At 42.6% G+C, this 16600-nt stretch overlaps 1 protein-coding gene across 3 annotated transcripts in view; it reads left to right on the top strand.

Moving 5' to 3' along the window:
* astn2 (astrotactin 2) overlaps nucleotides 1–16600 on the top strand; it is a 615168-nt gene that overhangs the window by 296069 nt on the left and 302499 nt on the right. For all 3 annotated transcript variants that reach the window (XM_062959683.1, XM_062959682.1, XM_062959684.1), the window contains exon 6: nucleotides 6171–6317. In XM_062959683.1, the coding sequence (XP_062815753.1) occupies nucleotides 6171–6317 (147 nt within the window). The remainder of the gene's footprint in view (nucleotides 1–6170; nucleotides 6318–16600) is intronic.

Here is a 16600-nt window from a genome sequence, read left to right on the forward strand (position 1 = left end):
AACAGAGTTAGGGACACCTTCCCATAGTCCCATGCTGTGACGCCCCTGGCTGCGAGAGCACTGGAAACCAATACACCGAGGCCAATAAACAGTCTAATATCTTTATTAAGGAATTAAGAAATTAAAACGAAAACAAGTAGAAAGTATAGTCCATCAATAGACCTTTCAGGAAAGGCCAAATATAGTCCAGTAGTATATTGACCAATATATAATATTAGAGTTTAAAGTTTGTAATCCAAAATGGAAACGCACTCAAACTTCCAAGCAGTTTGAGTGGGGAAAACGTCCAAATCTTTCACTAGAGTTCTAAGCAAGTCCAAAGGCAAGGAATTGATAACAAGGCTGGATACACGGCACGACAAGGCAAAACTGGATTCACGGCAAGACAAGACAAGGAACACGGCTAGGCAAGGCACGACAAGGCTGGAAGGTAGCGGACTTAAACGCAGTCCACACTTGGCTGGAAGCGAAGTTAATCCTCCAAACTGACACGTTGACTCCGCGCTGGCTAGCCAGCGCACAGAACTTTTAAGGAACTTCAAATCCCTTCACAGAGCAGGTGTCCAAATGCTCTTTTCCCAAGGGAAAAGAGCTAAAACAACATCTTCACCAGATGCGATCCTCCCCAAGAGTTCTCAGGGGAAAATAGGTTAATCAGCAGATTCCCTTGCTGCTAATTGCGCGCTTCGTCTTTGTCCAGCTTTCTCGTGTCTGTTCGTTTGCACAAACATTTTCCTATCAAAGGGAGGAGAGCTGGGAAGAGAAGACTCCGTTCCAAGGTCTTTTTTAATGAGCACTGAACTGGAATTGTCAATAGGGAACATCTGGAACGGGGCAGAGTCTTGCTGAATTGGCACTAAACCTGTTTCCTCATCGCTGTTGTCCACAATGGAGTCAGGTTCACGGCCCAAGGGTCCATGGGACATCACACATGCATGCTTGATAGGCTTTACTGTTATTTCCTTCTTCCTGTCTTGTTTAGATCCACCCCATCCTTTTGTTGATTTAGAAATGTGATCTCTCCTAGGGCTTGATGCAACTTCCTCAATTCAGTTTGGAATTTTTATGGCCCTAGGGAAGAAAGGGACTGCCCATGCTGTGGACCGAGAGGATGCATTTTGTCTCCTCTCGTAGCCAAAAATGTAGCTATCTAGATTTCTTTATTATTTTCATCCACCTACCTATCTTAGACCAGCATAGATAAGCTAGTTAGCTCCAAATCTTTTCTATCCATCAATGGATTTCTTTTACCTCGATAAATGCTTTTAAACTTTTAAGCTGACTTTGCGATCCTTTGCCATCCAGAAGACAAAGGCTTTCCTGAACTCGCTCCGCGTAAGTTTCCTGCTGTTTTTGGAAGAGACACTTCCACACACTCTGCTGATTTTCCTGGGAATTTACATCACAAAGAGCGTCATTTGAGCTTAACAGCTCGCAGATTCCCAACAGGATGTGTTTGGATGTTTGGCATCCTCCTTTAAACCTGGTTTCTGTTCATGTTAGAGTTGTGCACGGAGTCCGTTTCTCCCGTTTCCTTCGTTTCAGTATTTCGGGAGCACAGAATGGGAACCCCCCTCCCAATATGAAAATCAGCTCGGCACGAAAGCAAGAGGGAGCCGATCCCATCTCCAAGTTTAATCTTTTTTATTAATCCCCCAGCAAACAAAAAGTAAACCCTCATTCCCTAAAAACTACTCTCCTCTTCCAGGAGATTATCGCTGTTCCTTACCTGGAAGTGGAAGGTCTCCTTAAAATGCCTTGGAATGGAAAGAGTACATAGCTGGCTGGCTTGGTGTAGCCCGGGAGAGAAAGTGCGGGCACCGACCAGTGCCACCTGCAGCTGAGCACCTCCTCTAGAGTAATAATTTCTTACTCTAGAGGAGGTATTCAGCTGCAGGCACTGGCAGGCATGCCACTTTCTGGGCCTGTACACCACACACACACACACTTTTCAAGGAGAGTGTGTGTGCGGTGTACAGGCCCAGAAAGTGTGTGTGTCTACCAGTGCCTGCAGCCGAACACCTCCTCTAGAGTAATAATTTCTTACTCTAGAGGAGGTATTCAGCTGCAGGCACTGGCAGGCGTGCCACTTTCTGGGTCTGCACACCACACACACACACTCTTTCCAAGGAGAGAGAGTGTGTGGTGTGCAGGCCCAGAAAGTGTGTGTGTCTACTAGTGCCTGAAGCCAAGCACCTCCTCTAGAGTAAGAAGTTATTACTCTAGAGAAGGTACTCAGCTGCAGGCATGGGCAGGTACTCCACTTTCTGGACCTGAATGCCACACAAACACTCTCTTTCTAAGGAGAGAGTGTGTGTGGTGTGCAGGCCCAGAAGTCTGTGTGTCTACCAGTGCCTGAAGCTGAGCACCTCTTACTCTAGAGGAGGTATTCAGCTGCAGGCACTGGCAGGTGTGCCACTTTCTAGGCCTGCACACCACATACACTCTCTCTTTGCAAGGAGAGAGTATGTGTGGTGTGCAGGCCGAGAAAGTGTGTGTATCTATCAGTGCCTGCAGCCGAGCACCTCCTCTAGAGTAATAATTTCTTACTCTAGAGGAGGTGTTCAGCTGCAGGCACAGGCAGGTATGCCACTTTCTGGACCTGAATGCCACACAAACACTCTCTTTCTAAGGAGAGCGTGTGTGTGGTGTGCAGGCCCAGAAGTGTGTGTGTCTACCAGTGCCTGCAGCCAAGCACCTCCACTAGAGTAATAATGTCTTACTCTAGAGGAGGTACTCAGCTGCAGGCACGGGCAGGTACGCCACTTTCTGGACCTGAATGCCACACAAACACTCTCTTTCTAAGGAGAAAGTGTGTGTGGTGTGCAGGCCCAGAAAGTGTGTGTGTCTATCAGTGCCTGCAGCCGAGCACCTCCTCAGCAGATAAGAATAAGCATCTGGGAAGGGGAGCCTGGGAAGCTCTTCCACCATAATGGGCCTATAGAAAACCGATATTTCGGCACCCCAGATCGAAAACACATACCTGACCTCCTGATTTTAGGAGCCCCCCACCGAAAGTGGGGATACAAAACGGATCAAGGTTTACTCTGAATGTACAATCCTAGCTCGTTTTGAAACAAAATTGCCAGAGGAGTTTGCCACTTCTCAAGAAACTTCCTCCAGCAATGTGTCTATGGTTATGCAGTAGATCTAATTGATGCCCATGTAAAATGGCACGAAATTAGGTCAGGAGGCATGTAACCCCGGGAACCACTTCCGACAAGCCTTGGGTTACAGGCCACTGCAGAGTGGTTTCATTTCCGAATCCAGCTTTCCTTCTAGACTAATTGAGCAGCGGCTAATTGGACTGACAGTGGTGGCATTCTTGCCCTGGAACAAATGCTCACTTACTTTGCTTTTTTCTTTGTTGTCCTTCTATTTTTTCAAACCAAGAACACTTGCTTCCAGGTCTTCTTCTGACCTTTCAATTCCTTCTCCAACTCTTCAAGGATTTTCTCCCCCTTCCTGCTTTTCCTACCCAGCATTTCAGCTCTTACTGCCTTTACTCTTATGGTCTAAAGCAGGGGTCCTCAAACTTTTTAAACCGAGGGCCAGTCCACAATCCTTCAGATTGTTGAGGGGCCGGATTATCATTTGAAAAAAAATACAAACAAATTCCGATGCACATTGCATATGTCTTATTTTATGTGCAAAAACAACAACAAGAACAATGAAAGAACAATACAATATTTAAAAATAAAAACAATTTTAACCAACATACATTTATCAGGATTTCAATGGGAAGTGTGCTCCTGCTTCTGGCCAGATAGTCAAGTTAATTAGGGTTGTTGTTGTTGTTGTTGTGTGCCTTCAAGTCATTTCAGACTTTGGGCGAGCCTGAGTCTAAAATTTATTTATTATTTATTTACTGCATTTATTTACTACATTTGTATCACACCCTTCTCACCCCAAAGGGGACTCAGAGTGGCTTACAAATTATAAGTACATACAATATATTATATTATTAGCATAGCACAATATTAGCATTATGTATTACTATATTGAACTATACTGTAATATTATTAGTAATATTATATGTAATGTAGAATATATAATCAATATTATTATATGGTATTATTATTAGTGTTATATTGTATTACATTATAATATTATTATCAATATTATATGTATATACAATATATTATATTATAAAACTGAGGGCGGGGGCCAGGTAAATGACCTTGGAGGGCCACATCCGGCCCCCGGGCCTTAGTTTGGGGACTCCTGGTCTAAAGCCTCTCCCAGCATTCCGGTTAGAATCATAGAATCCTAAAGTTGGAAGAGCAAAGAAAATTAATCAGGAATGACAGGAATATATATGTTATGGAGTAGAGTGCAATATATGTCTCGATATGATGCCTCATGTAGTTTTTCTTAATCCGTTTATCCTATTATGCTTATATTATTGAAGTACTCTGATTGTTCTTTATGTGATTTTAATATGTTGTTAGCCAGTTTGGGTCCAGTGAGGGAAAAAAGCATAATATAAATAAAGATTATTATTATTATTATTATTATTATTATTATTATTATTGACACAAAGACATAGTATGACACAGCAAACTAGATAGATATGCCGGATTTCGTATCACAAAATCACAAGTCGAACACTTCCCAAGGGTCTAGGACTGTGTGATGTATTTTCGGATGATGCACACAGATCCCAGTAGGGTGGCCTTTTGCAGTTGGCAGATCGTGATTTTGTCAATGTCTATTGTTTCCAAATGCCGGCTGAGATCTTTTGGCACGGCACCCAGTGTGCCCATCACCACCGGGACCACCTGCACTGGTTTCTGTTGTGTTGTGTTCCAGAACTTTGTCAGTCTGGATTCGGAAGTCCCACAGTATCTTTGCGTGTTCATTTTCCAATACTGTTGCAGGTTTGTGATCCCACCAGTTCTTTGCTGCTGGCAGGTGGTACTTGAGGCATAAGTTCCAATGAATCATTTGGGCCACATAGTTGTGCCTCTGTTTGTAGTCTGTCTGTGCGATTTTCTTACAGCAGCTGAGGATATGATCAATGGTTTCGTCAGCTTCCTTGCACAGTCTGCATTTTGGGTCATCAGCTGATTTTTCGATCTTGGCCTTAATTGCCTTTGTCCTGATGTCTTGCTCCTGGGCTGCAAGGATCAGGCCTTCTGTCTCCTTCTTCAGGGTCCCATCCGTGAGCCATCGCCAGGTCTTCTCCTTGTCAGCTTTTCCTTCAATTTTGTCAAGGAACTTTCCATGCAATGTTTTGTTGTGCCAGCTGTCAGCTCTAGTTTGTAGTGTGGTTTTCTTGTACTGATTTTTTGTCTGCTGTGCTTTGAGGAGTTTCTGATTTTTGACTTCAATCAAAGCAGGTTCTTCACTTTGCTTTACATGTTCTGCCAGGGCATGTTCTTCTTCTTCTTATTATTATTATTGTTTTAGGCACCTTGTGCCATATGTAAGCCGCTCCGAGTCCCTTCGGGGCGATGGAGACGGGCTACAAAAATAAAGTTATTATTATTATTGACACAACAACATAGCATGACACAACAAACAAGATATATGTGCTGGATTTCGTATTACAAAATAACAAGTTGAACACTTCCCAAGCATTTAGGACTGTGTGATTTATTATTATTATTATTATTATTATTATTATTATTATTATTATTATTATGTGAGAAATCTATTTTAGAGAAATGATATATCCCCCCAAAAAGGTAGATGGAAATGTGTTGCGTGTTAGAACAAGGTTATGAAACTGAGACTAGCAGTCGCACAGATATAGGGGAATTGTACCGTGTATTCAAAAAGGGGTTTATTGCTCTCATGCGGACGAGAGATGGGAATTCCAGCTGATGGATGCTTCTCTTTAGAAGCCTGGCTTTGTGGCTCCTTTTGAAGGAACTCGCTCAACCTTGCATTTGAAAGGAGTTTCTATAAAGTGAAATGCCCCGCAATGGAGAGCTTATTCAGATTCAGAATATATTGGGATACTCCCTAGTTTCCTTGATCTTTTTGCATGTACGAGTTCCCTTGATGGAGTCCAAGGAAACGACTGTCTGCTGCATATCATTATTGCTTTGATGGTAGAGTCCTGATAAGGAAATGAAGGCCAGAGACACAACTTTTGTGATCTAACTGTTGAGATGAAGACGTTCTCTTTGCATTCCATCCGTGTTTGTCTTTTCACTTCCCAGGTTCCCTGAAGAGCCCTGTAAACAAGACAGCCCTGACATTAATCGCGGTGAGTTCATGCATCCTCGCCATGGTGTGTGGCACTCAACTGTCCTGCCCATTGACGGTGAAGGTGACACTTCATGTGCCCGAACACTTCATTGCTGATGGTAAGAGCCACTACTTTGCTGTGCCGAAAAGCTAGATTTTTCTTCTTTGTATAGCCTGTTTCCAATAAAGTGGTCATCAGACATAGATGAGAAAAATACAGAACAAGATTGAAGGAAGCTAGATAGTGCAGTAGACTCTCAAATAACCGGAACTCTCAAGCAACTAACAAAAATTGAAATACCGTATATACTCGAAGATAAGCTGATTTTTTTTTCAGCCCTTTTTATGAGCTGAAAAAGCCTCTCCCGGCTTATAATCTGGTCAAGGTCAAGCCGGCAGTTGCTTGCAATTTATGATATATTTATCTCTCATCTTACCCTCACTTTTCAGTGTTTTCTTTTCTAAAGCCTCCCTCGCTCTTAATCAAGGGAATGTTTTGAAAAGGGAAAGAAGCCCTTTCAAGTCAGGAAGAAGAATATATATATATATACTAGCTTTGCCCAGCCACGTGTTGCTGTGACTTATGGGAATCCTTTGTTGGCCAGGTGGAATAGCAGTGAATAGCCTTGCAGTTTCAAAGCCAGGCCGTTTTCTGGAGTAGCTGGAGCTGTTTGTTGTATGAACGTAGAGGCATGGATGAGGGGTTGTGCTGCCAAGTTTAGTGTTTCTGGGATGTGTAGTTTTGTTGTTTTGTCCTAGGCCGAAATTTCATTACCCTTTTATATATATAGACTAGCTGTGCCTGGCCACACATTGCTGTGGCGAAGTCTGGTGGTATGGGAAATAAAGTATTGAGGAATTTGTGGTAGTTAAGGGAAAGGGTAAAGGTTTTCCCCTGACATTAAGTCCATTATAAATGGGTTATATAGCTGTATGGAAGGGCCTTGAGTCTACACTGCCATATAATCCAGTTAAAATCAGATAATCCGTATTTTATAGGCAGTGTGGAAGAGGTCTAAGTGAGGCCTAACTCTGCTTGTCCCCTGGGCTGAGTGGGTTTCTAGGAGACCAAGTGGGCGGAGCTTAGCCTTCTAACTGGCAGCAATTGGATAAAAACAATTATTCCTCTCCCTCTAATTAGGACTTTATTTTTATTTTATTTTTGTTGTATGAACGTAGAGGCATGGATGAAGGGTTGTGTTGCCAAGTTTAGTGTTTCTGGAATGTGTAGTTTTGTTGTTTTGTCCTAGGCTTAAATTTCATAACCTTTTTATATATGTAGATATATACCCATTAATCTTATAAAATCATTTTCCCCTGAAATATTGGTTAATCTCTGCTACAGATATATTGGCATTTCCCCCTGCAAGCCTTTACAATCCCTATGTACCTTTATATTTGTATCTATCTATCTATATACGTTAATTTTATATATGAATGTTCCCCCTCATATGTTTGCAAGTCTTTGCAAATCCTATAAACATATAGATGTCTAGAGATTTCCATGTACCTGTATAGCTATATCTATATGTATACATTATTTTTATATATGAATTTTCGCCTCACATGTTTGCAAGTCTTTGCAAATCCTGTACAGATATAATTATCTATATACAGAGAGATGTCTAGATAGATATATATGAATATAGATATATAGGGCTTGCAAATATTACAGGGGAAATGCCCACGCGCACACACATAGACATTTCTAGATAGATATAAACATAAATATATAGGGCTTGCAAATATTGCAGGAGGAAAATGCACATATATTTGCAAATGTTTCAGGGGAAAATGCATTTGTGAAATTAGTAAATATAATTATAGATCTATATCTAGCTCTGCATTGTTTATATAGGCATTGAATGTTTGCCTGTTACTATGTGGGAAGCTGGCCTGAGTCCCCATGGGGAGATAGGACAGGGTACAAATGAAGGTATTATTATTATTATTATTATTATTATTATTATTATTATTATTAGTATTATTTTATTGTTAATACCACATTGTTTTTGTTGACTCTACTTTTCCACTTACAGAGCTAGTTTACTGTTTTTCTTTGAAATACGGTAAATATTCAAAAACCTTTAACCTACTGATGCCTCAATATAATTTCGTTGGGATCTATTTTCATTTTGAAATGTACCCGTAGCTGCTGCATTTTCCACCCTCGGCTTATACGCGAGTCAATAAGTTTCCTCAGTTTTTTTGTGGTAAAATTAGGTGCCTCAGCTTATATTAGGGTCGGCTTATACTCAAATATATACAGTAATAATTTAAATAAAAATTGCTACTCCCAGTATTGCCAGGCTGTGGCGTAGCTAGTTAGTAGCTAGCTGCAATAAATCACTAATGATCAAAATATCATGGGATCAAAGCCTGAGCCGGATTGAGCTCCCGACTGTTAATAACCTAGCTTGCTGTTGACCTAAACAGCTCGAAAAACAGTTGCATCTGTAGAGTAGAAAATCCTAGGTACCGCTTTATGTGGGGAGGCCAATTTAACTAATTTACGACACCATCAAACTGTGACTCGCTGTCACAAGTGGACGGTGAAGTGGCAGCTCCCCCTGTGGTCAGAATCGAGCATGCCCTCATGAAACTGAAAAATGTTAAATTGCCTCTGTGTCTGTCTATATGTTGTATGTCTAATGACACTGAATGTTTTCTATATATATATATGTTCATTGTAATCTGCCCTGCGTCCTCTTTGGGTTGAGAAAGAAGGGCGGAATATAAATACTGTAAATAAAATAAATATTGCATGGCATTGAACCATGGCGGTTAAAGTGGTGTCAAGCCGCATCAATTCTGCAGTGTAGTTGGACCCGCAGAAAGCTTCAGTTTTTCAGGTTTGTGTTCAGTGATTGAATGTTGAGTTGAAACTCAATGCGATTTGGTAAGCTTCAGCTTAGTTCTCCCATTCTGAAATATCAGCATTATTTGGAAGTAGTTCTCGAATTTTAAGTTTTGGAGTGTCTGGGAGTTGCTTGGCTTAGTCATTTGCTGGATTTATCACTCGCGGGAATCCCTCTCAATTTGAAAAATATAGTGCGCAAATCAGCCCGGAGGCAGCCAGGCATTGGTTGCCGGTCCCTCATTTTACCTGAATTGAGAAGTATTTGCCTCCAGGGCTCAGGGAAGCAATACATTTCAGTTTCCCAATGTCACCCAAAAGTCATATCAGAGAATGGGCAGAAAGGATCTGGTCGGAGAACTGCAAGGAAGGGGGTGGATTGTTCCAGCTAGAGCATAACTGACAACTTTGTGTGGGAGACAACTTTCTGCCTTCTCTGCCTTCGTTTTCAAACTATGTCATCTGCACCGTTGAAGAACCCCAGGAACAGGACACGAAAACAACACACCATCAATTCGTTTCTTGTCGAAATCTTTCATGGCCGGAATCACTGGGTTGCTGTGAGTTTCCCGGCCTGTGTGACCATGTCCCAGAAGTATTCTCTCATTTCTGATGAGCATGAGAGATACGAGCATTGAATGAAAAGTAATTCCTCCACTTTCGTTACTTGGGTTTAGATGGGAATATTTTAATAAATCAAACGCAGAAATAATCCTTAGAATGTGCTCTTTAACCACCACTACTCATTTTTCCATATAATCACCAGACAATTGGATACATTTCTGCCATCACAGCAGCCGTCACAGAAGAAGTCGACACTCAGTTTCTGCGACCGGCGTCTCACAGGACCCATCGTGCACAGATCTTCCAATAGACAAGCAAAGCAATAATGTGACCCACACGTTCTTACGAAATGCCGATTGTGCTTGAAATTTCTCTCTGAGTGATACAACGATCGTTCTGAATCAATCTGGCAACCTTTTGCTTGTGAAACTCGGTGGTTGTTGTCACGGGACATCCAACTCTTTGTTTGTCACACAAGTCAGATGTTTCCACCTCAACATCTTTAAACTTACTCGCCCAACGATGCACAGGACTCACATCAACACAATCACCATAAACAGCTTGCATTCTGCTGTCAAAAATTCAATGACTGCATGTTGCTTAAGTCGCATTGACCAGGCATCTGCGCAGGGTTCCATAGTGCGCACTTGAACAACACAACCATTCAATGCTAAGGCTTCCTCGTCTGCACAGGGTTCCATACTTCACCCTTTAACAATACAACCGTTCAATGCTAAGGCTTCTCCATCTGTGCAGGGTTCCATACTTCGCGCTTTAACAACACAACCGTTCAATGCTAAGGCTTCCCCGTCTGCACAGGGTTCCATACTTCACCCTTTAACAACACAACCGTTCAATGCTAAGGCTTCCTCGTCTGTGCAGGGTTCCATACTTCGCACTTTAACAACACAACCGTTCAATGCTAAGGCTTCCCCGTCTGTGCAGGATTCCATACTTCGTGCTTTAACAACACAACCGTTCAATGCTAAGGCTTCCCCGTCTGCGCAGGGTTCCATACTTCGCGCTTTAACAACACAACCGTTCAATGCTAAGGCTTCCCCGTCTGTGCAGGGTTCCATACTTCGTGCTTTAACAACACAACCGTTCAATGCTAAGGCTTCCCCGTCTGTGCAGGGTTCCATACTTCGTGCTTTAACAACACAACCGTTCAATGCTAAGGCTTCCCCATCTGTGCAGGGTTCCATACTTTGCACTTTAACAACACAACCGTTCAATGCTAAGGCTTCCCACCAAATGGAACTAAAGAGGAGAGTCTACCGAACAAACCAGTACCTGCCATAGACCATGGACTGCCATCTGTTGAGGAGTTACGAAGATGGAGGCATTACTTTTCATTCAACCCTCATAGAATATGTGATGCATGAGTGAGGCCCAATTGTCATTCTCTCTCCCTCCTTCCCTCCATGTGGGCATCTTTTGTATTTTGAGCTTTCGGAGCCTTTTTCGGCACGACGTTCAAAGAACATCCAGCACAGACTCTTAGAAACGTAAGAGCCAATTCCATTTTCCTCCTCCAGACAGAACTCTCATTCAATTGGTTCCCATTCTTCAGTGCACATTTCCTTTCCGCGAGATCAAATCAAAGAACGTCCTTGTCCTCGAGATCAAATGAGTTGAACTAAGCGCACAACTAAGTGTGTTCTTGGCCGCTGCTGTTGACATATTTTTTTTTGGACTGGAAAGGACAAAAAAACAGATCTTCCTTGTTCAAAATGGTTGTCACAGTAGCCTGGAAGGCTTCCCATCTTTAGGAAATGAACTTGTAGACGTCTAAGTAAGAATTTGAAGCATCAAAAAGCTGCCGAAAGGAATAATAACCAAAAGGTAGTGGATAGTAGAGGTGTGTGTGGTATTTGTTCCGTTTGTTTCATTCGGAATGGCACAAAATGAAATGAAATTTTCGGATGAAACAAAAAGTGAAATGAAAGAGAAATTTGCTCGGTTTCTGTTTCTTTGTCTGGTTTTCGGGTCGTGTTTCGTGTTCTCCATGTATGGAGATTTTCACCCCTCTAGCCCTAAAACTGGGGGGAGGGTGAGCCTTACAAGCCTTCCCATTGCCACCAATGGGAAATTTTTGTTGTTTTCGGACACGAAACAAAAATCACATTCAGATAGGGTCCCGTTTTCGGAAGTGACAAACGAAAACGGAGCAGAACGAATGAAACCAAACAAAACGGATAGTGACTTCGTACAAATGCACATCACTAGTGGATAGGTCCTCTGTGTCCTTTGGAAAAGGTAAAGGAAAACTGGATTGAGTAGAATAGCTGCATTTCCTTCGGAGACCTCCATTCTCTGTATTCTTCACTTCTTCACTTTCACTTCACTTTATTTCTTAATTAGTCGCTCTCCACCAGAGTGCTCCGAGCGACTTACAATTTAAAATATCATTCCACAATATAAAAACATTCAACAGTGACTATTTGGCAAATTAGATCTGATTTACTTAAATGCACAACCAAACAGCCAAGTCTTGAGCTCTTTTACAAAAGGTCGCAACTCCGACATTGCTCTAACATATGGAGGCAATGAGTTCCACAGAATTGGAGCAAAGGTCGAAAAGGCTCTACACCTTGTAGCTTCCTAGGGCCTGGTACGTATAGGAGATTTTCCTGGGAGGATCGAGGTGACCACTGATGGAAGAAAGGAATGAGGCGGTCCCTAAGATATAATGGTCCTTGGCCTTTTCGAGCTCTAAATGTCAGGGTCTGTATCTTGTAAGAGATCCGATGTTCTATTGGTAGCCAATGCAGTTGTTTCAGAATCGGTGTAATATGGGATCTTATAGATGATCCCGCTAGCAGCCTGGCCACCGCATTTTGGACCATTCGGATCTTCTGGGTTTTTGTCTTTGGAAGGCCGGCATATAAGGCATTACAATAATCCAACCTAGTGGTGACTGTTGCATGGATTACCGTTGCCAATGCTTCTGTCACAAGGTAGGATGCCAATTTCTATGAAAAAAGGCCTGCTTACTTATGGCAGTGATCTGGACCTCCATGGTCAGTGATGAGTCTAACACAACCCCAAGGCTTTTAACAGTCGCAGACGGAACCAGAACTTCCCCATCAAAATCAGGCAGTGACTGGATTAACTCTGGTGGCTGGCCGGGCCAGAGTATCTCCGTTTTTGCGGGATTCATTTTTAGTCTACTCGCTTGCAGCCAACTCATCACTGCTTCCAAACACAGCTTAAAGTTCTCAGGAATCGTGGTTGTCCCAGGTTCGAGACGCAAGAGTAGCTGGGTATCATCTGCATACTGGTAGCACTCTATGCCAAAGCTCTGCACTAGTCCAATACTTAAGACAGCACAAACAAATTCTGAGAACATTTGTTTTAGGGGGCCGGGCTGTGGCGCAGCTGGCTAGTAACCAGCTGCTATAAATCACTACTGACCGAGAGGTCATGAGTTCGAAGCCCGGGTCGGGTTAAGCCTCCGACCATTAAAAAAAAAAAATAGCCCCAGCTTGCTGTTGACCTAGCAGCCCCGAAAGACAGTTGCATCTGTCAAGTAGGGAAAATTTAGGTACACTTTATGCGGGAGGCTAATTTAACTAATCTACAACACCATAAAACTGCTCACGAGGAAAAGAAGAGGAAGAACAGACACCAATGGACGGTGAAGCAACAGCTCCCCCTGTGGCCGGAATCATGAAGCTGGAAAGATGTTAAAAACGCCTCTGTGTCTGTCTAAAACTGAATGTTGTTTGTCTGTTGGCATTGAATGTTTGCCATATATGTGTTCATTGTAATCCACCCTGAGTCCCTTTCGGGGTGAGAAGGGCGGAATATAAATACTGTAAATAAATAAAATAAATAAAGTGTTAGAATATGCTAAATTCTAAATCCAAATTTAGCATCCAAGCATGCTAAATTTGGATAATGTTGGACTTCAGCTCCTGTGATTCTCCCCTGGTATGGCTAATGGATGCCAGCATCTGGAAGGGCGTAAATATTGACCTTCTTCCTCAGACCGATTCCTTTCTTACGTTTCTAACTGAGCATAAAGCAGAAGGGGGGGTTTGCTATGTTTTTTGGAAAGTTTCCAAAGGTCTTGTCATTGACTTTTAGTGGTCTTTAGTCACACAGCAAGCAAGGTGGGGATTGCCTTTGTGCTGTTCTCACAAAAGAGCTACAGCCTCGCCGATGTCCAACATGGGGAAAATCAGCCGGCTGCTGTTCTTCTGTGGGTTGCCTATTACGCACTCAGCCACTTCTCACACTCCATTAGAGACCACTCCTACGCTGCAGGCATCTGGGGGAACATCATTTGGAAGATTTCCTGCCAGCCTCTCCCACTGTTTTCTACAGGGGCATGAGGAATTATGTTCAATCCAAGTGGAGAAAACTGCCTTTCCATTTGCTAGCTTCTCCTTATCTTAATTCCCTTCTTTTAAGGAGTTGAATTGACTGTTAAGAAGAGACCCTAGTAAGTCATGTTCCTTTGGGTGTCGTTTAAACCTTCTAACCTCAGTAAGATTCGTTCTACGCTGACCATATAATGCCGTTATTTCACTGCTGCCAGGAAATCAGAAGACATTTACTTCTTGGGAGGAGAGCAATGACTAATCTCGATAAAATAGTGAAGAGTGGAGACACTGGCAACAAAGGTTCCCATAGTGAAAGCAATGGTATTTCCTGTAGTAACCTATGTGTCGCACCTCAGGTTAGCTTCACCTTGCTAAAGACACCAGGCTGCACACAAAATGTAGCCTTTTGTAGTTTATTAGAAAATAGGGAAAAGATAGTTCATAAAAGGTAAAAGTTCAGTAACACAAATAGTTTCAAAAACAAGAAATAGTAAGCATGAAACAAGGTCCTTTTAAAAGAAGCCAAAGTCCCAGAAACCAGAGTACATCCAGGTTATACGATAACACAGGAAAGCAGACTTGGTTCTTGATTCAAGCGGGGAAATTGCTTTGACAAAGATCTCCCTTTCAGCAGACTGTTTTAATAGCATGACATGAAGGCATTTCTTTGCCCTTTGACCTCCCTCTTATTTGATATTCGGAGGCTTCTGCGCAACCCCCGAAATTCCAACTGACTAGCCTGACTAGCGATTTCCTCCTTCTTAGCGGGGGGTTGGATTGGATGACCCATGAGGTCTCTTCCAACGTACTATTCTATGATTCTATGATCATCGTCAAGGCCACTGAGCTTGTTAGTGTTATCAGGCTGAGGCTGGGAGCTGCTCTCCCTTTCTGCTTCTTGCACCTGAAAACCATCATCAGAAACAACATCATTTTTTCCCATGGGAAAACCTCCTTTCTCTTCATCTCCCACAGCAGGAACACTCTGCACCTGAATCCCATCAGAGTCATCTTGAAACTCATCTTGAACCTGAACCCGAATCCCATCATTATGCACTTGCATCTCAGAATCCTCATCAGAGTCACACAAAAGCAAAGGCTGAGTCACAACACTATGGATGTGAGAGCTGGACCATAAGGAAGGCTGAGCGGAGGAAGAGAGATGCTTTTGAACTGTGGTGTTGGAGGAACATTCTGAGAGTGCCTTGTACTGCAAGAAGATCCAACCAGCCCATACTCCAAGAAATAATGCTCAACTGCTCACTGGAGGGAAGGATATTAGAGGCAAAGATGGAGTTCTTTGGCCACATCATGAGAAGACAGGAAAGCTTGGAGAAGATAATGATGCTGAGGAAAATGGACGGAAAAAGGAAGAGGTTCCGACCAATGGCAAGATGGATGGACGGTATCCTTGAAGTGACTGGCTCGACCTTGAAGGAGCTGAGGGTGGCCACCACGGACAGGGAGCTCTGGCCTGGACTGGTCCAGGAGGTCATGAAGAATCACGAATCAACGACAAAAACAAATAGTTAGACTGGTAGAGACCCTGACACATGATATCAAGCAACTCCTGATGGTTCCAACCTCACTTGGGCACCTTTGGACACAATTGTCCATTAGACCAGTGGTTCTCAACTTGTGGGTCCCCAGTGTCTTGGCCTACAACTCCCAGAAATCACAGCCACTCTACCAGCTGTTAGGATGTCTGGGAGTTGAAGGCCAAAATGTTGCACCTCAGGTTAGCTTCACCTTGCTGTATACACCAAACTGCACACAGGTTGAAGTCTTTTTAGTTTATTAGGAAATAGAAGATAAAAAGTTCTTTAAAAGCAAAAGTAAAGTTCCAAAAGTTAGTTACAAAATAACGCCTTAGAGAATAATTCAAGAAATCACCAGGAATAAACAAAGTCCCATTAGAGCATGACAAAGTCCCAAGAACATGATCACAAAAGCTACAAGGTAATCCAGGAAAATTTGCTTCTTGGTTGAACGAAAGTTGCTTTGACAAAGGTTTATCTCCAAACACATTGCTTTTAATACCCTTTGCAAAGCATGAAAGCATTTCTCTGGCCTCTAACCTCCCTCTTGTTTGCAATTCTCACACTCCTCCAAACCCTGAATTCCAAAGATTTAAAGATTCCGTTTCGTCAAGGTCAGCCTGCTCGTTAGTTTGCTGAGCCTCGTTATCAAGCTGAGAACTGTCCTCCTTTTCCAAGTCAATTTGCACCTGGCTAGTCTCAGTATCATCAACACCATTCTTTGTTGTGGGAAAATGAACTTGCACTCTCTGTTCCTCATCTTCTACAACAGGGACATTTTGAACCTGATTTTGAACCTGAATCCCATCATCCTCATCAGAGTCAATCTGAGGTTCCAGCTGAATCACAACACAAAACATCTGGGGACCCACAAGTTGAGAACCACGGCACTAGACATTTCATCCTCTGCAGTTTAGAATGGCATTTAGAGAGTCATTACAGATGTCATTCTCGTTCTTCCTCAAGCCGTTCCACCGAGACCCTTTCTTCTTTCTTCATTACTGCCTGGATTGTGGAACAGCCCATTTCCTCAGAGTTCCAAGAATATTAATCAGCTTTATTGGTATTTTATTGGCAGCTCTGTGCAAGGCTTCTGAATTCCGCATAATTTT

This window comes from Anolis carolinensis, unplaced genomic scaffold, assembly GCF_035594765.1.
Source record: "Anolis carolinensis isolate JA03-04 unplaced genomic scaffold, rAnoCar3.1.pri scaffold_7, whole genome shotgun sequence".
NCBI classification, from domain to species: Eukaryota; Metazoa; Chordata; class Lepidosauria; order Squamata; family Dactyloidae; genus Anolis; species Anolis carolinensis.